Source organism: Puma concolor, chromosome C2 (genome assembly GCF_028749965.1).
Source record: "Puma concolor isolate L17-30 chromosome C2, mPumCon1.1.hap2, whole genome shotgun sequence".
In the NCBI taxonomy this organism is placed as follows: Eukaryota; Metazoa; Chordata; class Mammalia; order Carnivora; family Felidae; genus Puma; species Puma concolor.
Window position 1 is genome coordinate 6,240,029 of NC_141675.1, and position 21,291 is coordinate 6,261,319.

The window sequence follows — 21,291 nt, forward strand, 5'->3', positions numbered from 1 at the left end:
TTGGGCCCAGGCGAAAACCCTGTAGCTGCTGCAGCCGAGGCCGAGGCCGGGACCGGGACCTGGGGCGGGTGGGGAGTGCCGGACGCGGAGGAGCAAGAGGCGAGGTCCGCCGGAGCTTCGAGCCTCCGCCGCTCTGTCGAGCGGTGACCCCGCGCCCAGGCGCCGTCCGACCCGTGGCTGTTCCAGAGGCGGTTGGTGGGGGCGCGGCGGCGGCAGCGGTTGGGGGTGGGGAGAGGCGCGGCGAGGAGACGAGAGAGGTCAGCGAGTTTGAGCGAGGATCGCGAGCCGCGCCGCCGTCATGTCCGAGGACTCGAGCGCCCTGCCCTGGTCCATCAACAGGGACGATTACGAGCTGCAGGAGGTGATCGGTGAGAGCTGGCGCGCCGCTGAGGGGGGAGGCGCCGCGCTGGGAGGCGGGTGACACGCGGGAACGTGGGGACCCGCGGGAACTCGGGGAGCGCAGGATTCACAGATATTCGTGAGCGCTCATGGGGCTTGGGGTTTGTAGGGCGCGTGGGTGAGGCTCTGGGTTTGTGCAGCGCGTGCGAGGCGGGGAGGTTGGTTGGGCTGGGGTTTGAGGGGCTCAGGAGAGATTTGGGTAGTGACAGATGTTTGAAGCTGAGCGATGCATGGGTCTGGGAGAGGAAGAAAAGTGCAGGCGCGGACAGGCCCTAGGGAGGCTGTGCGAGAAATGATGGGCGAGTTGTGGGCACAGCCACCTACTTTGGCGATGGTGGGATAGGGGTTTTAGTCCACTCCCGCGCTGGGTGAGCACCCTTGAGTGCCCACCAAGCGCCAAACATTGCTTAGGTGGAGCTGGGGATCCTCTCCAGGTGAAGCTGAAGGTACCGCACCGAGCAGCGTAGACACAACTTCCCACTGTTTGGGACTGACTTTCTGGTAGACATTGAATAACTCGGCAAATAAAAAGAATGACAAGGCTTGGCAAGTGCTAGGAAGGAAATAAACAAGATGTTCTGATAGAGAGTGACCTGGAGACCTAGTTAGGGTGATTTCAAGGAAAAGTCTTTTTCTGAGGCGTTGACATTTAAGTTGAGCCGCTGAAGGAGGAGAAGGAGTCTTAAGATGCCAGGGCAGATTTTTCCCTGCTGAGGGACGAGGAAGTGCAAAGGTCCTGAGGAGGGAAAGAGCTTGATGTGTTTCAGGACCCGGAGGCAAACTGGCAGGGATAGAAAGTGGACCTTCTCAGGCATGGTAAGGATTTTGGAATTTAAGTGTATTGGAGGGATTCAAGCAGAGACATGACATGATTCCACGGATCTGGCTTCTGTGTGTGGAGTAGATTTGAGGTCCAGGAATACCAGTTAGCAGAGACCAAAACTGGCACAAACATGGATTGTAATTCTCAGGCACAGTGATTGGGGGAGGGTGGGGACTTGGGATGAGGGAAGTGTTTGTTGGACAACAATAATCCAGTGACTTTAGAAATCAAAAGAGGGTGGGTTTAGCTAAACAGAAGCTCAATGTAACTGACATGAGCAGACCCCTATGTATTGGAGGAAGGAGATTGTCTACTTTGCCTAGATCAGCATCCTGTCCTAAAATTAGTTTTATAACAAAGACTGGCTGAAAACTCCTTAGCTGCCTTGGGGGTGTGAGTGTTTATTGCAATTTGTATTTTAGAGAAACTTTGTAATTTTTTTCTTTCTTTTTTCTTTTCTTTTTTTTTTTTTTTTTGCCTTGTTGTTTCAGAACAAATCTGGGCTGAGTTTTAGCTGAAAGAAATCGCATTTTTTTCCTTAAGCCACGCTCTTTGACATGTACTGGTTGGTTCTGAAGACAGCAGGCTAGGTCTCTGTCTTGATTGATTGTTTCTGGGTTCCTGAATCAGTTTCCTTTTTTTTTTTTTTTTTTTTTTTAATTTTATTTCTTTTTGAGAGAGAGAACAGAGGGGCAGAGAGGGAGGGTGGGAGACCAAGGATCCGAAGCCAGCTCTATGCTGGCAGCAGAGAGCCCGATGTGGGGCGCAAACTCACAAACTGTGAGATCACGACCTGAGCCAAAGTCTGATGCATAATGGATTGAGCCACCCAGGCGCCCCCTCAACCAGTTTCCTATTGAAGAAAGAGACTAAGTGGACGATTGGACAGCGGTACCTGAAAAGTGAAGAAAGGGTATCCCTGTCATTGTTTTAGAAGGAAACTTTTGCTTTCCTTTCTGGTAAGACTGACGTGTTTCTGGGATGAAGAGGCTTTGCTGTTGTGGTGGCCTAGGGCTCAAGAGATTTAGAGATTTATTAATTTGGAATTATCCTCAGACCAATAGGGTGTCTGTGAGTGGGCAAAAGGGAATCTCAGTCCTCCGGGTTAGGGTTAGTTTTCATCTCCTTTCTAAAGCGCTCCATGGGTAAAAGGTTAAGAGCTCCAACGTGATTTGACCATCTTATGTTTCTTTTCTTTTTTTTTTTCTTTTGAGAGAGGGAGCAGGGAGAGGGACTGAGGGAGAGAGAGAGAGAGAGAGAAAGTGAGAATTGTCAGCAAAGTTCCACGCACAGTGCAGAGCCCGACACGGGCTTGATTGATCGTGACCTGAGCCGAAATCAAGAGTCAGACGGACGCTTAACCGACAGAGCTACCCAGGTGCCCCTTGGCCGTTTTATTTTTAAAAATAACTTTACTGGGGCACCTGGGTGGCTTGGTCGGTTAAGCGTCCCGACTTCAGCTCAGGTCATGATCTCACGGTCCATGAGTTCGAGCCCCGCGTCGGGCTCTGTGCTGACAGCTCAGAGCCTGGAGCCTGTTTCGGATTCTGTGTCTCCCTCTCTCTCTGCCCCTCCCGTGTTCATGCTCTGTCTCTCTCTGTCTCAAAAATAAATAAACGTTAAAAAAAAAAAATTAAAAAAAAATAACTTTACTGGGGCACCTGGGTAGCTCAGTTGGTTAAGCATCCAGCTGCAGCCCAGGTCGGGTCATGATCTCACGGTTCCTGAGTTTCAGCCTGCATCCAGCTCTCTGCTCTCAGTACAGAGCCTACTTCAGATCCTCTGACCCCCTCGCTCTGCCACTCCCCCTTGCTCGCTCCCACTCTCTCTCTCTCTCTTTCAAAAATAATAAACGGCTAAAAAATATTTTTTCAACGTTTATTTTTGGGACAGAGAGAGACAGAGCATGAACGGGGGAGGGGCAGAGAGAGAGGGAGACACAGAATCGGAAACAGGCTCCAGGCTCTGAGCCATCAGCCCAGAGCCCGACGCGGGGCTCGAACTCACGGACCGCGAGATCGTGACCTGGCTGAAGTCGGACGCTTAACCGACTGTGCCACCCAGCCGCCCCAACCATTTTATTTTTAAAAATAACCTTAAAAAATAATCTAATGCTATAAAATTCACCCATTTTTAAGTACAAAATTCAGTGGTTTTTAGAAGCTTGTGCCGTATGCCAGGAAGCATAATCCAGTTTTAGAATATTTTCCTCACCCAGTAGGATCCTTGTGCCTGTTTACAGTTAATCCCTGTTCCCACCCCTAACCCCAGGCAACCACAAACCTTTCTGTCTCTATAGGGTTGCCTTTTCTGGACATTTTGTGTAAATGAGATCATAATAACATACTGTCTTTTGCATTTGGCTTTTTCCACTCACCGTGATATTTTTTCATTTTTAAGAACAACTTGATTGGGTTAGAATTTATATACCATAAAATGCACCTGTATTAAGTGTACAGTCGTGTAATTTTTTAAGTAAATTTTCAGAGTTGTTCAGTCATCCCCACAATCCAATTTTAGAACATTTCCATCATTCCACAAAGATGCCTCATGTCGTTTGCAGTCACTCCCTGTTCCCACCCCCTGCCTCGGGCAACCACAGATCTACTTTCTCTGTCTCTATAGATTTGCCTTTTCTGGATATTTAATGTAAATATAACCCTATAATCTGTGGTCCTTTGTGTTGGTTTCTTTTACTTGGCATGGCGTTTCCTGAAGTTCCTCCATGTTGTAGCCTGTATCATTACATGATTCCTTCTTATTGGACACCTCTTGATGGCCATTGGGTTATTTCTGCTTTTCGGCTCTTTTGGAATAATGCTGTTACGAGCTTTCACTTATCAAATCTTCATATGAACATGTTTCATTTTCCTTGGGTGGAGTTTCTGGGTCATGTGGTAAATTTGTACTTAACTTTTATAAGAAACTGATTAAACCTTTTCGAAGTGACTGCATCATTTTTCATTCCCACCAACCCTGGGTGAGAGTTCCTGTTTCTCTTTATTTTTGTCAGCATTTGGTGTCTTAGATTATAGCCGTCCGGGTGGGTATGAAGTAGTATTTGGAGGTGGTTTTGCATTTCTTTCATGACTAACGATGTACTTATTCATTAGCTTTTCATCTGTCTCTGGTGAAATGTCCATTCGAATGTTTTGCCCAATTGGGTTGCCCATGGTTTGTTTTCTTATTGAGTTCTGGGGTGAGTTTTTGAAAACTTTCAAAAAGTTTTGAATTTCGATAAAGTTTATTATTTTTTTTCTTTTATTGATCGTGTGTGCTTTTGATGGCGTATGTAGGAAATCTTTACTAATCCAACATCACAAGGATTTTTTTCCTATGTTTTCTTCTAAGCGTTTTAGCTATAGTTTTAGCTCTTACTTTTAGATCTCCAGGACATTTTGGGTTAATTTTTTAAGAATGTTTATTTATTTATTTTGAGAAAAAGCGAAAGAGAGCAAGTGGGGGAGGGGCAGAGAGAGAACTCCAAGCAGACTCCACACTCTCGGCACAGAGCCCAACATGGGACTCGAACTCACGAACCGTGAGTTCATGACCCGAGCCGAAATCAAGAGTCAGACACTTAACCAACTGAGCCACCCAGGTGCCCCTGATTTAATTTATCTTGTTTTACAGATGAAGACATTGAAGTCTGACAGGGTAAAATGACTGTCTAAAGCCATAGAGCTAATTAGTGGCATAGCCAATACTGGTGTTCAGTTCTCCTATTGCTTACTTCAGCATCCTTGTTTCTATGTAGGAATTTGATTGGTTTTTGAATATAAAATGGAAGATATAAACTATAAGATAGTAGTCATAGTCTAAGGGAAATATTAAGGGATTAAGTGAAATTAGGGAAAATATCCTTACAGTGAAGGATTAAGGGAAATATCTTTTAAATAAAAAAATTTGATAGCAGCTATTTTGAAGGTGACCCTTTTGGATGTAGTAGAATTTTTCTTTTGTGTATCCTATTCTGTAAGTTTTAAATAACTCCCTCTCGGGGCCCCTGGGTGGTTCAGTGGGTTCAGTGTCCGACTCTTGATTTTGGCTCAGGTCATGGTCCTGGGGTGATGGGGTCGAGCCCCGTATCAGGCTGTGACAAGTGTGAAGCCTGCTTGGGATTCTCTCTCTTTCCCTCTGCCCCTCCCTCGTGTGTGTGTGTGTGTGTGTGTGTGTGTGTGTGTGTGTGTGCGCGCGCGCGCGTGCGCACGCTCGCGCGCGCTCTCTCTCTCTCTCAAATAAATAAATAAATAAATAAATGTCTCCCTCTCATTCGTAAGTTCCTGAAAGTTGCTAACATCCTTCCATTCTACTCCTGTCTCACCCCATCCTCCCAACAGGGAGGGAAAGTAATATTTTTCCTTGAACTATAGCTTATTACAAGTAGCAAGCCTCAATAAAGCAGTTTATTCTTATTCGGAACTTGCTTCAATGCTGAAATATTTGGAATACAATATTTTGTAATAAGCTATAATCTTCGAAATGAATCTTTGTGATTTCTGCAGATTACACTTAAAATTTGCAGGAAACAAATGGAGTTCAGAAAAAAAAAAGTTTGGAGGATCCTTTGAATTTTTTTGTTGTTTTTTGTTTTCAATTTTTGTTTTGTTTTCAAAGAATTGTATTTTAAGGCAGTGGTTAAATGATGCCTCCTTTCTGATCAAAGCACCTGCATTTATTTGAAATGTAATTTTTTTACTTATGCTGCTTGGCCTATAATATTTATGGGGTTGTTTCTCACATTCTGTTTTTTTTCTCTCTCTGGCAAAATCCTGTAGAGAAAAGAAAAATTCCCTTCCTGGAGCATATTAAAAGCATACAGATTGGGAATTCAGAGGACTTCCTTTTAAAGAACTGTATCATCTTAAGCATGCTTTGGGAAGATTTGAAGTTCTTTATGATGTTAGTGTTATTTTCACTATCACTCTTTCATCTTTTTTTTTTTTTTTTTTTTTTGAGCTCCTTACTAGCCATTATTATTGTATTTGAATTTCTGAACAGGTGTTGCACTGTAGTTGACATGTGTTGAAATAGCTAGGAGAGTACGGTCTTGGTGCTGTACTGACCTGGAATCAAATCCTGCCTTATCTGTTATTACCTATGCGACCTTGGGCAATTTATATAACTGGTTTTAGTGTTGGCTGTTGTCTATAAAATGGAGGTAGTGGGGGACGCCAGTGTGGCTCAGTCGGTTAAGCGTCCAACTCTTGGTTTTGGCTGAGGTCATTATCTCATAGTTTGTGATTTCAAGCCCTGAGTCGATTCTCTTGGGATTCTTTCTCTCCTGCTGTCTCTGTCCCTCCCCCACTCATGTGTGGTGTGTGTGTGTGTGTGTGTGTGTGTCTCTCTCTCAAAATAAATGAATAGACTTTGGGGGGAAATGGAGATAATGACACATAATATCATTGGGGCTGTTATGTAGATTAAGTGTAATTGCAGAAAATGTTTAGTTTGGCGGTGCCTGGGTGGCTCAGTCGCTTGAGGGGCTGACTTCAGCTCAGGTCATGATCTCACGGTTTGTGAGTTCAAGCCCCGCATTGGACTGGTTGCTGTCAGTGTAGAGCCTGCTTTGGATCTTCTGTTCCCCTCTCTCTCTGTCCCTCCCCCTCTTGTGCTTTCTCTCGGTCAAAAAAGAAAGAGAAGACTGTTAAAAGGTTTAGTTTTTATTGAGTGTTACTTAAGATAATGGTATTTGTTATCTCTGCCTTTCTTTTTTCCTCCCTCTCCTACGTCCCCTAATTTTTGGTATTACCATGAAATGTGAAATACTATGTGACTTGAAATCTTGCAACACTTAAATATTTTGAATCTGTTGTAATGCTTATCACTGCATCTTTTTTCCCCCTTACTTCCAGATCTCCTTAAAGTTTGTTTATTTTTATTTTAGAGAGCGAGCATGAGCACGAACTGGGGAGAGTGAGAGAGAGAGAGAGAGACAGAGAGAGAGAGAGAGAGAGGGAATATCTTAAACAGGTTCCATGCTCAGCGTGGAGCCTGACGGAGGACTCTATCCCACGACCCTGAGATCATGACCTGAGCTGAAATCGAGAGTCGGTCCCTCAACCCACTGAGTCACTCAGACGCCTTTCATTAAAGTTTAGATGGATTTCAGGATTTGTGGCAGACACGGGAGTATAGCCGCGTAAGGCCCTGCCAATAATACGGTACGATAGCGCATAGGGAAACAGTCTGGCAGAGGCCGTCATATGTGCCTCTTATTGTCATACAGCTCGAAAAGGCTCCATAAATATTTGCTGTTTACCTTGGGTTAGGTTTAGAAAATTGTTCTTTAAGATCTGTTTTTAGGGGCGCCTGGGTGGCGCAGTCGGTTAAGCGTCCGACTTCAGCCAGGTCACGATCTCGCGGTCCGTGAGTCCGAGCCCCGCGTCGGGCTCTGGGCTGATGGCTCAGAGCCTGGAGCCTGTTTCCGATTCTGTGTCTCCCTCTCTCTCTGCCCCTCCCCCGTTCATGCTCTGTCTCTCTCTGTCCCAAAAATAAATAAAAACGTTGAAAAAAAAAATTTAAAAAAAATAAAAAAAAAAGATCTGTTTTTAATATGGTATAATTTACCTACCTTTGACGCTTTGGTGAAGGCAACTCGTTAGCTTTATTCTCTACTTTCCCTTTTTAATTTTCACTAATTGTTCACTAGCCACACGTTTTTGAGGTCTAACGTAGTGGTTTTCAAGTACACATTCCAGGATCCCACCTCCAGCCCCTCCGTAAGTGTGGAAGACATCGTGCGCTATGAGTAGAGTGATTCTTAATGGTTAGCGTATTTTCTCCCCCTGGTTGGGGACACTTAGCTGTGGTGGCACGATCAGTAAGGCGAACATTGGGCCAACAACCTCATAGGGCTGTGTCAAATAGGTATTGCATCTGGCTGCATGTAATGGAAACCGTAGTGGCTTAATAAAGTACCTTTTGCCCCTTATGGAACTGGAGTGGCAGCCTGGGTGCCATTAGGCACCCAGGCTGCTGGGTTTTACTCCACTGAGCTTGGCACGTGACTCTCATTCTCATAGTTGCAAGAGAGTTGTTCCACTCCTAGACTCGTGCTTGTGTTCCAGGCTGGAGGAATATGGCAAAAGGACAAAGGCACATGACAACTGAGTTGGCTCCCTTTCAAAGAGCTTTCTTTCCTGGAAGCCTTACTCAGTGACTTCCATTCCTAGTTTATTGGCCAGAACCGTGTAATTTGGCCATTTGCAAGGGAGGCTGTGAAATAAAGCTTTTTAGCTGGGCATGTTATTACTTCAAACAAAACAGGTCAAGGTTCTCTTATTAAAGAAGGGAAAATTGTTGGATAGGCAACTAAAAGTATTGGCTTTTTTTTTTTAATTAAAATAATTAAGACATTACAAGTAAATAATTTAACCTGACATATAGTAATCAGTTAATAAATGTTAGCTTTAATCTAAAGAGGCAGTTGCTTACCAGTTAGGAGTATGGTGTTGAATCATCACGTAGTTCTGGTTTCTAGACCCTACTTTGCCTCTTGCTGGTGCATGACTTCAGTCTTATTTTTGCGTGCATTGCTCTTCTTACATTGCTTTGTAAGATCAATAATACCTAACATATTAGATGAAAAACCGAGATGCAAACATAGTACTTGGCACACAGAATAAACATTCAGTAGATGTTAGCGCTCGTGATGGTAATAATGAGGTAATGTCCATGAAGACTGGGCCATTTTAGTGTTTCCTCGGCCTTAAATGAGTAAATTTTTTTTCTTGCAAATATGTGTCACCACCTGGGTGATTAATGTATTCAGCAAATGTTTTTTGAACTTCTCTTATGTGCCGGGTACTGTTCCGGATGCTAGGGATACAGCAGTGAAGCAGACAGAAAATCCCTGCTTTTATGGAGTTAATAATCCAGTGTGACAAAGGATAAAAGTAAAGCTGAGAAAGGGGTTGGAGATTCCTGGGGATAAAGGTGAGTTTTAAATAGGTCAGGGAAAGCCTCACCGAGACAAAGCCATTTGAGAAAAGACCTGAAGGAGGTGAAGAAGTATCTTCTGCAGGAAGCGTGTTTGAAGCAGAGGGAGCAGAGGCAGTGAAGGCCCTGAAGTGGAATGGAAGCCTGCTGATGGCGCTTAAGGGCTAGGAGGCAGGAGCGGCTGGAGCAGAGGGACAGGGTGTAGAGGCAGATGGGAAGAGATCAGAAGAGTAAGGTGGTAGGGCTCTGTGGTCCTGACCGTAAGATGGGGTGACGCCTCGTAAGTCATCTGGGCACCCGACTTTTGCGTTGAGGGAGGTTGAAAACTGTTGCGGGGTTTTGAGCCAGAGGAGTACTGGGACTGTCTTTTCAGAGGATAACTCAGGCTGGTATGTGGAGGGTAGTTTTGCAAGGGCACAGGGTGGAAGGAGAGTTCATCCAGTGGAGAGAGGTAGTGACGGAGGTGGTGAGAAGTCGTCAGATGCTGGATAATAACATGTTTTGGAGTTAGAGAGTGGCCATTGGATTAGATGTGAAAAGATTTGAAGATTTTTGGCTGGAGCATCCGGAAGGATGGAGTTACCATCCGTTGAGATGAGAGATTACCAGAGCGAACGGGGGACAGAGTGATGATTCATTTCAGAACCATCAGGCTGTGTGAATAATTACTCAAAGCATATGGCAGTGTGTCTTTATTTTCATCTTCGTATGGGGAGAAGAGCATGATTTTTATGATGAGGACTATTCATACAGCTGTTTCAACGGTTTTAGGAGCTTTAATTTTCAACATGACACTGACAAGAGAAGAAGGTTTACAAAATTGTAATTTCCCATATTTTCCTTGGTTTAGGTGATGGTGCCTTAATCATCTTTCACAATGAAGAGTCTGGGCTGGCTCTTCAGTGAATGCAAAACCTTGCTAAAGAACACTTAAGATCTTTAGAATATGTACCTGTTACAATGATGGATGCCCAAAATTTGGAGGAAATTATCTTCAGCTGATTTGGTTCATTTATTGTTTTCCTCACCGGAATAATACCCATTTTTTACTTTCTATCCTGAATTTCTGGGTCTTATAAAGTGGCCAGAGACCAAAAAAAATTTTAGTAACCCCATGCCTTTGGGCATCTCCTTTTCTGTCTCAAGAGACGAAGTTACACAGTTTGAAGAATTTCAGGAGAAAGCTCATTGATATTTTTGTGTATTAATCCGTTCTGATATGTACTGCATATTAACACTGGAGTTTAAGAGCTCACTGGGAGAGGACAGAAGGATGGAAGAGCTGGAGATACAGAGAAGGGTGCATGGATCAGCAGTGTAAACTCGTGAAAGTCTGAATGAGGATGTTTTATTGGAAACTGTTTTACATTTTCCATCGTATTATTCTCCGTAGTAGTCCAGGGCTTAGTAGAGGGCGTTAGAGCAGTAGCTTTGACATTTTTCACTAAACCACTCCTAAGAGATACATTTTACAATTTGCATGTGTGTTTATACTGAAGTAAAAGTTTTGCAAAATAACATTTACTTCTGCTATGTGCAATGCTTACTGATGTTTTCTATTTGACTCGATTAACTGTAAGAAAAGTGATGGTTGAAAGTCTGTAAATTGACGTGTACTTTGAAAAATTCCTCATAAAGGGACATGCTTTAAAGAGACGAGTATTTTTAAAATTTGTATCTCTCATCCTGTGTTTTTAAAGTCCTGCAAAGAATTGGTGAATACTTTAAATGATTATAAAGACATTTTATTTTTTTAAAAAAATTTTTTTTTCAACGTTTATTTATTTTTGGGACAGAGAGAGACAGAGCATGAACGGGCGAGGGGCAGAGAGAGAGGGAGACACAGAATCGGAAACAGGCTCCAGGCTCTGAGCCATCAGCCCAGAGCCCGACGCAGGGCTCGAACTCACGGACCGCGAGATCGTGACCTGGCTGAAGTCGGACGCTTAACCGACTGCGCCACCCAGGCGCCCCTATAAAGACATTTTAAAGATAGTCTTCCCTATCTTCTTATTTACGTTATTATTTTTTAATTTTTTAAAAATATTTTATTTATCCTTGAGAGAGCGTGAGCAGGGGAGGGGCCAGAGAGAGGGGGACAGAGGATTTGAAGAAGACTGTGCAGTGAGCCGAATGCGGTGCTCGAACCCGCAAACTGTGAAATCATGACTTGAGCTGAAGTCGGATGCTCAACCAACGGAGCCACCCAGGCGCCCTCTTATTTACATTGTTAATAGTTATTTTCTGTGAAGTAAAGGTTTTCCTAAAAGAAGATAGAACATCATTGGCTATTCTGAAATAGGGGTGTTAGTATTGAGTTTTTACTGTATGAGCCATAATCCTTAATGTTAGAACTTTAAAATATTTTTTGGTTGCTCATTACTGTTTTGGTATTTTGGGGGGTGGGGGGGAACATGAAGGTCAACGAAAGCGATCGTTAACACGGAAGAACCGGAGCCCGCGAATCTCTTTGTATCATCAGATGTGGGAAGTGCCACTTGTCTTTTAAGGCCATTTGTTAAATCACACCAGAGTTTAATATCTTGCTTCTAGCAAGATTTATTAAATGAGTGATTCTTTGTGTAAAAGAAAAGGTGCATTAGTATATAGACAATTGTGATTGATAATACCTAGGTTTAGTGTTTTATTGTTAGTGAAATTCTATAGTTAATAATGACTAGGGATTAATAACAACCAAATTCCCCAAATTCCTATGTCTGTATTTTTAACCCCAGCATGGTTTTGGTTTATGTAGGACATGCCATTAGTATGTTTAAAGCTAGTGTTTTAGGGGCGCCTGGGTGGCTCAGTTGGTTAAGCGTCCGACTTCGGCTCAGGACATGATCTTGCAGTCTGCGAGTTCGAGCCCCGTGTCAGGCTCTGTGCTGACAGCTCAGAGTCCGGAGCCTGCTTCAGATTCTGTGTCTCCCTCTCTCTCTGCCGCTCCCCTGCTCATGCTCTGTCTCTCTCTGTCTCAAAAATAAATAAAAACATTAAAAAAAATTTTTTTAAAAGCTAGTGTTTTAGATTTTTTATATATAAGATAAATGATCAATGTTTGATTATACAGGGGTGGAGGAACTGGTTTGAGAGTTAAAAAAAAAATACCATTCAGTAGCCATTTGCAAAAATTAAAATGATAAAGCATTAGGGAATACATTTACATATTAGAAGACATCTGTTCTCTAGGACCAAAAGTACCCCGTAGAGACCGCATTGTGTCTTCTGTGACTTAAGAATGCCTCTCATCTTAGCCTGATGGATAACGGGACCTGTGTGATTAGCTTCCTTCCTCTGGGGCTTCCCAGAGTGGGGCAGGGGCCTTTCACTGAAGGCAAGAGAGTTGTTAAGTTTTCTTTAGGGATCCCACAAAGAAAGAGTTTGGAAAGGAAAAGGATGGGAGGGAGAGAAAAGTTAATGGCAGACACTGCTGTTCTGCCTCATGAAGTTTTGGGGTGATGGGTTTGTGGGGGGTGGAGCCGACGGCCGAGAAAGAATTCTTGAAGCTATCTTCGGTGCAAAAAGGTGATTTTTATGAAAGCATGGGGACAGGACCCATGGGCAGGAAGAGCTGCGCTCCAAGTGTGAGGGGCGACCGTTTTATGGAGTCAGAGACAAAGTCAACAGAGTTTCCAGAGAGACTTTCACGTGCTAAAGACTTACTGGAGGCCTAGCTGTGTTGTCAGGCCAAGGTTGTTTTTCCCTCTAGCGGAGCATTAACCGAAAGACAGTAGGGCGTTCCTGGACTTCAGGCTATGATGGAATTGCCTTTTTCTGGTAAACTGGCGGAGACTCTTACCAGTTTAACCATTTGTTTTTTGTCCTTTCTCCTTTTGCGGTAGCCTGCAGTGTCCAAGGAATATCATATACATGTCCCACCTGCAGCAGAGGGCGGTGGGGGGGGGGGCGTGCTGTTAGCCTGTACTTTGCCCTCACCTTGCCCCACCCTCCGTCATGCCTCATTCTGCCCCACACTCCTGTGCAGAGCGGAGGGCGAACTGCAAACTGCAAGCTATTTCAATGGTAGCCTATTGGATCATTTTTATCAAGCAGTAAGTTAGTGTTCTTAAACTATTGTCGAAATAATTCAGGTACACTATTGGATGCCATTGAATGGGAAATGTGTTCTTAAATACTAGATTTTATTTTGAATTTTGTATGACATGAGCTTTGTGTAGAGTTGTTGCTTCATTATAATTCTGAGTTGTGGGGTGCCTGGGTGACTCAGTTGGTTAAGCGCCCTACTCTTGATTTCAGCTCAGGTCATGGTCTCATGGATCTTGAGATTGAGCCGCACTTGGGCCTCTGCTCTCAGCACAGAGCTTGCCTAAAATTCATTCTTTCTCTTTCTCTCTCCCTCCCTCCCTCCCTCTATCTCTCTCTCTCTCTCTCCCCCCCTCCCTGCCCCTCCCCCCTCTCAAATTTTGAAAAAAAAATTTTTTTAATCATCATGATTTGGGTTTATCCATGTCCATATTGACTATGGTTATATATGCCTGGCTTTGGTCTGGAACTTTCAAATGGATTTAAATGTAACAGATTTTGTTGAGTTATATAATTATATGTAAATTGTCTTTAAATTTTAATGTCTGTAGCACGTTTATACTATTTGAAATTTGATGTCATACTTGAAGAGATTTTTTTTTAGTAACAGCTTTATTGAGATATAATTCATATACTATGAAATTTGCCAATTTAAAGTGAACAATTCAATGCATTCACAAAATTGTGCATCCATCACCACTGTCTAATTCCAGAACATTTTCATAGCTTCAGAAACACCCTGTCCATTAGCGGCATTCCCCATTTTCCCCTAGTCCCCATTTCCCCTCTAGTCTCTGGCATCCTCTAATCTACCTCTGCATCTATGGATTTGCCTATTCTGGACAGTCTGTATAAGTGGAATCATACCATATATGGCCTTTTGTGTCTGGCATATTTACTTACCAAGTTTTCAAGGTTCATCCCTGTTGTAGCAGGTATCAGTACTCCCGTTTCTTTTTATTGTTGACCAGTATTCCATTGTATGGATATACCACATTTTCCTATTCTGTTCTGATGGACATTTGGATTGTTCCCACTTTGGGGCTCTTATGAGTAATAGTGCAGTGAACGTCTGTGTGAGAGTTTGTATGTGTACATGTTTTTGTTTTCTTGCGTATACACGTAGGAGCTGAAGTGCTGGATTGCATAGTAACTCTATGGTTAACATTTTGAGGAACTGCCAGACTTTATTTTTTTATTTTTTTACTTTTTTAACGTTTATTTATTTTTGAGAGAGAGAGAGAGAGAGAGAGAGACCGAGTGCGAGCGGGGGAGGAGCAGAGAGAGGGAGACACAGAATCTGAAGCAGGCTCCAGGCTCCGAGCTGTCAGCACAGAGCCTGATGCAGCGCTCGAACCCATGGACCGTGAGATCACGACCTGAGCTGAAGTCAGATGCTTAACCCACTGAGCCACTCAGGCACCACCCCTCCCCGCCCCCGCTTTTTAAAAAGTTTATTTATTTATTTTGAGGGAGGGGCAGAGAGAGAGAATACCAGGCAGGCTCTGCACTGTTAGCACAGAGCCTGACGGGGGGGGGGGGGGGGGGGGGGGGGGGCTCGAACTCACAAACTGCCAGATCATGACCTGAGCCAAAATCAAGATGCTTAACTGACTGGGCCACCCAGGAACCCCACCAGACTCTTTTCTAAGGTGGGAACGTCATTGTATAGTCCCACCCACAGTGTCGGAGGGTTCCAGGTTCTCCACATCCTTTGCAGCACTTCTTACAATCTGTCTTTTTTATTGCAGCCATCCTAGTGGGTGTGAAGTGTCATCTTACTATGGTTTTGTGAAGAGATTTTTCAAATCGAAAACTTTGTGTATTAGAAAGGGTTATCTATTGTGCATTGTATGTCTTTATTAAAGTAAATATTGGAGGGAATATGTAAGAATAATAAATAATGCAATTGAAATCACTTTAACACTGAAATAAATGATAATTATAAGAAGTAAATTTAAATTACTGTGGTGCCCGATCCTGACTTTTTTTTATATATTTCACCATATAAACAAAGGCATTCGACCCCATAAACAAAGGCAGCTCTCAATTCGTGTTTAAGATGGTCTTTCTTTGCCGTGTTCTGATGTTCATGTAAGTTGACTTGTAATTTGAAAGTGATTGCAAAATTACCAAGCTTTTTTTTCTTTACTAGAAAGAAATTTCTGAAATTTCTTTCCTAGAAATCCAGAAATCTTCTGGAATATCTGAATATTTTAAGATAATAAAAATGGAAATGATTTCTTCTGGTAATATACATAACAATATGACTCGTAAATTGGGGAAAATGGACATTCAAGAACAGAATACTGTGTATTATTTTGTCTTTTGCTGATGATAAGCTTCTCCTTTTCACTCTGTCTCTGTTAGCTACTCTTAATAGCTTCTATGGATCCTTTCAGAAAACTTTAATACGTATATATCCTTTTGTGGGGTGTTTTGCTCTTTGCTTTTTTCCACTTAGAAATTTAAGTTTTAAAGCCCCAGATGTTAAATTGCCTTCTACTTCTCTTAAATGATCAGATAATTAGCTTTTTTACAGGCTGTTATAGGATCTTATTAAAGTAAATATCTCATTCTCTAAAGTGCATGCTCTTCATGAGAATGTCTAGGATATTGAAAGCATGTTGCGTTTTACGTGAAGCATTCTGCCCAAAGTTGCTTTTTCTTAATATAATTACTGTGTAGTACATGGACTCATGTCTCTCCTGCCAACTTTTTGATAAAATCACTATTTGGGAAGAGGATGAGACGAAGGAGAGGAAAGGGGGAAGAATTTAATGATTGCTCATTTTTCCTTTTTTAAGTATTTACAGTTCATCTCTATTCAGGGCTGAGTGTTTGTGCAGGAGAATGTTTAGTCTGTGGTCATATCAGCGATTAAAATGGTAAATCCAAAACCTATTTTAATGGAATGGGTATAGATGGGGAGTTGGTGGGGATCATTCTTCCTCATGTGTTTTGGTTAAGACTTAAGTACCTTATAGACATAGTAAACCTGCCCTATGCCAAATACTTGAGGAGACACGGTAATGTAACAGTTTAAACATCCTACAAGAAGATAAAGGGCAAGGAAATGAACAATAGAGACATTTATTGGGCATCTATATGTCCCAGGCACATAGTCAGGAAATGAAGACTTACTCTCCTGACAGCAGTGGGGCTGAAGTTTGAACCTAAGAATTTTTTCAGTTAGCTGGGCTGTGAGTTGGACTTTGAAAGGAGGCACAAGTATGTGTTAATATGTAGAAAGCAAAGTGAAGGACTTTTATAGAGGCATGGAGATGGGGATAATTAAATTTCATCTGGGGCACAGAAAAACAGCCTGTTCAGTTATCAAGTGGTACAGTATTAAGTAGCTGCTGTGGTTTAGTGATTTGATGAATGACATTGTGTGAATGGTGTTTGAAGATTATCTTATTAATAAGCCTAGGCATATGTATATATATTTTAACAATCCAGTAAACTTACTCAGTTTCGTAGTTATATGTGTACTGTACTTATTTGTTATAAGTGGAGTCATAAAATATGTAACTTTTTGAAAGTGGCTTTTTTTACTCAGCGTAATGCCCTTGAGGTTCATCCATGTAATGTGCGTATTAATAACTTGTTCATATTTATTGCTGAGTAGTATTTCTCTCTATGGGTGTACCATAGTTTGTTTAACCATTCACCTGTGGAAGGATATTTGGGTAGTTTCCAGTTTGAGGCTATTATGAATAAAGCTGCTATGAACGTTTATATGTAGGTTTCTGTGTGAACATCTGTTTTTATTTCTGTGAGATAAATACCCAAGCGTGAAAATGCTGAGTTGTACAAGTCCACTTTCAGTTTTAAAAGAAACGGCCAAACTATCCTCCAGAATGACTGTACCATGTTTGTTTTTTTTTTTTTTTTTGTATTAATCATTAGCAATGTAGGAATGATCCAGTTTCATCACGTCTTCACCAGCATTTACTGTTATCACTTTATTTGTTTTATTTTTTTTAATGTTTATTTATTTTGAGAGAGCGAGCACGAACAGGGGAGGGGCAGAGAGAGATGGAGAGAAAGAAATCCCAAGCAGGCTCCATGCTGTCAGCACAGAGCCCGATGTGGGGCTTGATCTCACAAACTGAGATCACGACCTGAGCCAAAATCAAGAGTCAAACACTTAATCGACCGAGCCACCTAGGCACCTTGGTTAATACTACTACTAATATTATTAATAATAATAGTGATAATATCAATAATAATAAAGTGATTAATCACTTTAAAAAACATTTTTGTTAAGCCATTCTGCTAGCCTATCCATCTCCAACGAATTGCTTTTGCACCTTTGTCAGAAATCAGTGGGGCTTCAAATGTCTATCGGTGGATGAATGAAGATGTGGTGTATATACACAATGGAATACCACTTGGCAATGAGAAAGAATGAAATCTTGCCATTTGCAACTACGTGGATGGAACTGGAGGGTATTATGCTAAGTGAAATTAATCAGTTAAAGACAAACTTCATATGACTTCACTCATATGACGACTTTAAGAGACAAAACAGATGAACATAGGGAAGGGAAACAAAAATAATATAAAAAACAGGGAGGGGGACAAAACAGAAGAGACTCTTAAATATAGAGAACAAACAGAGGGTTACTAGAGGGGTTGTGGGAGGGGGGATGGGCTAAATGAGTAAGGAGCATTAAGGAATCTACTCCTGAAATCACTGTTGCACTATATGCTAACTAATTTGGAGGTGAATTAAAAAAAAAAAAAATCAGCAGGGCTTATTTGTGTAAATCTATTTCTTGGTTCTTTGTTCTATTGTGTGTATTTTCAGCGTACAGATCCTCTTCATATTTTGTTGGATTTATACCATTTCATTCATACAGTATTTCATTTTGGGGGAACAGGTTTCCACTTATTTGTTGTTCACATATGGAAATGGGGTTGGTTTCTTGTGTTGATTTTTTTTTTTTTTTTTTTTTTTTTGGCAACCTTGCTAAACTGTCTTACAAGTTCTAGGAGCTTCTAGATTTCTTGGGGTTTTCTTTATAGACAATCATGTCATCTAAAATAAGGGCAGTTTTATTTCTTCTTTTCCAACTTGGGTGCTTTTTATTTCTTTTTCTTGCTTTATAATTATGGGTATCTAGTACTGTGTTGCCTAAGAGTGATGAGAATGGACAGCCTTGCCTTTTTCCCAGTTCAGAAGTATTCAGTCATTCACCATTAAGTATGTTGTTTGCTGTAAGGTTTTTTGTAGGTGTTCTTTATGAGGTTGAAGAAGCTCCCCTCTTCCTAGTTTGCTGAGAGCCTTTTATTATGAATGGTGTTGAATTTTTTAAGGATGTTTTTCTGTGTCAGTTGATACATGATTTTTTTCCCCCTTTGGCTTGTCGATATAATGTGTTGCAGTGATTTCTTTTTCTTTCATAACGTGTCATCAGCCTCACATACCTGGAATACATGGTGCTTGGTTGTGGTGCATTAGCTATTTTGGGTTCAATGTGTTAATATTTTGTTAAGGATTTTACAGTTAATTTCTTTTTTTTTTTTTTTTTTTTTTTTTTTTTTTTTTTTTTTTTTTTAAATTTTCTTTTTCAACGTGTTTATTTATTTTTGGGACAGAGAGAGACAGAGCATGAACGGGGGAGGGGCAGAGAGAGAGGGAGACACAGAATCGGAAACAGGCTCCAGGCTCCGAGCCATCAGCCCAGAGCCTGACGCGGGGCTCGAACTCACGGACCGCGAGATCGTGACCTGGCTGAAGTCGGACGCCTAACCGACTGCGCCACCCAGGCGCCCCTACAGTTAATTTCATGAGAGACATTGGTCCGTAGTTTTCTTAATTCTTTGATGTCCTTGTCTGGTTTTGGTATTGGTAACGACTGGTTTCATAAAATGGGTTGGGGGCTGTTCCCACTTCTTCCATTTCTAGAAAACATGTAAAATGACTGTTAATTCTTTTGTCAGTGTTTGGTAAAGTTCTGGGGATTATTTTTTTAAGAACTTTTTAATTACAAATTTGATTTCTTTAATAGGGTTACTATTATTCAGTTTATCTAGTTCATCTTGGCTGAGTTTTGATAGTTGTTTCAAAAAATTGGCCCATTTTTTCTAAATTGTGGAATTAGGAACAAAAGTTGTTTGTGGTATTCTCTTTTTTAAAAATTTGAGGTAAAAGTCACATAATAATATCCACCATTTTATTTATTTTTTATTTATTTATTTTTTAATGTTTATTTATTTTGAGAGAGAGAGAGAACACACTTGTGCCAGTGGGGAGGGGCAGAAAGAGGGTGTGGGGAGAGAGAGAGAGGCGGGGGGGGGGGGGGGGAATCTCAAGCAGGCTCCATGCTATCAACATGGAGCCTGATTCGGACTCGGTATCATGAATCTTTTTTTTTTTTAATTTTTTTTTTAACGTTTTATTTATTTTTGAGACAGAGAGAGACAGAGCATGAATGGGGGAGGGTCAGAGAGAGGGAGACACAGAATCTGAAAAAGGCTCCAGGCTCTGAGCTGTCAGCACAGAGCCCGACGCGGGGCTCGAACTCACGGACCGCGAGATCGTGACCTGAGCCGAAGTCGGCCGCTTAACTGACTGAGCCACCCAGGCGCCCCTCGGTATCATGAATCTTGAGATCACAACCTGAGCTGAAATCAAGAGTCAGACGCTTAACCCACTGAACCACCCAGGTGCCCCAAAACCCACCATTTTAAAAGTATGCATTTCAGTGGTTTTTTTTTTAGTATAGTCACAGGATTTTGCAACCTGTCTAAAGCCAGAACATTTTCATTATCCCAGAAAGAATCCTGTTCCTCTTAAGCAGTAACTTTCATTGTCTTCTTTTCCTAGCCCCTGGCAACTAGTAATATATTTTCTGTATGGATTTGCCTGATTTGGACATTTCATATAAATGGAGTCATACAATTTTGATTAGTTTATTTCACACAGCATAATGGTTTCAAGGTTAGCCATGCTGTTACATATATCAGTACCTGCTCGTTGGCTCGTGGTCCCATCATTCTGACCTCTGCTTCCGTTATCTCTTCTTCTCTGACTCTCGTGCCTCCCTCTTATAAAGAAAGACCCTTATAATTACATTGGGCCCACCCAGATTATCCAGGGTCATCTTCTCATCCTTAATTTAACATAATAACACATAATATTCTTGCCATATAAGGTAACATTCACAGGTTTCAAAGGTTAGGACATGGACACTTTGTGGGGGACCGTTATTCTACCTACCACATGGACATTAGATTTTTTGTTATTATCCACTGTTCCCTGAGCTTCTATTCTTTCTCTTTTTCTTTCTTTTTGGTTTTTTTTCAGTCCATTTTCTCTCTGTTGTTTAGATTGAGTATACTATTGATCTTGTCCTCAAGTTCACCAAATTTGTCCTCCATCATCTATTAGTATCTAATTAGTATCTAATAGGTACTATTAAGCCTATCCAGCACTTTTTTATTTTGGAAATTGCATATTTCAGTTGTACACATAATTTCCATTTGGTAGTTTTAAAAAAATAACTTCTGATTCTTTGCTAAAATTTTCTATTTTTTTATTTAGGGGAATTCTTAATTGCTTATCAAAGCATTTTTATGATGACTGCTTTAACATTTTTGTCGGATAACTCCAAATTGTGATTCACTTTGGTGTTGACATCAGTGTGGTTCTCTCTCTCATTCAAGTGTGTTTTTCCTGATTCTTGGTGTGCGATTTAAAAAAAATGTTATCCTGGGCATTTAAGATATTAATATGAGGCAACTCTTGATCCTGTTTAAGTCTTCTGTTTTAGTAGGCAATAACTCCATTTAGGTTTAGTGTGTAGGTCCTGGCCTGCTTTTGTGCGATCATATGCTCTATCACTGAACTATACCCCCTCTGGCCTGCTTTTGTGAGCTGGGTAATTCCTATGATAATTTAGTTTTCAGACTCTGCATTGCTATTCTCTTCTTTATTATTCTGGCATCACAGGAAGTCCTGCTTGATCTCTACAGGCGCTGCTTGCGCTGACTGGTGGGTGTGGGTCCCCATCTCTGCTACTGCTAAGGGCAGATTGCCTGGACATTGCCCCAGGTGGGGCAAATCTGGTCTG

General features: G+C 41.7%; 1 protein-coding gene and 1 long non-coding RNA gene across 2 annotated transcripts in view; both read left to right on the plus strand.

Annotated features, from left to right (window-relative positions):
* The first annotated feature begins 7 nt into the window (after nucleotides 1–7).
* Nucleotides 8–21,291, plus strand: part of OXSR1 (oxidative stress responsive kinase 1) — a 104,732-nt gene continuing 83,448 nt past the window's right edge. The window contains exon 1 of the mRNA XM_025912912.2: nucleotides 8–368. Coding sequence (XP_025768697.1) covers nucleotides 299–368 — 70 coding nt within the window. The 5' untranslated portion in view covers nucleotides 8–298. The remainder of the gene's footprint in view (nucleotides 369–21,291) is intronic.
* LOC147577062 (uncharacterized) lies at nucleotides 376–1,601 on the plus strand. Its single transcript, XR_015255952.1, has 2 exons — nucleotides 376–1,078; nucleotides 1,144–1,601. It is a non-coding gene; the product is annotated as an uncharacterized LOC147577062 (long non-coding RNA).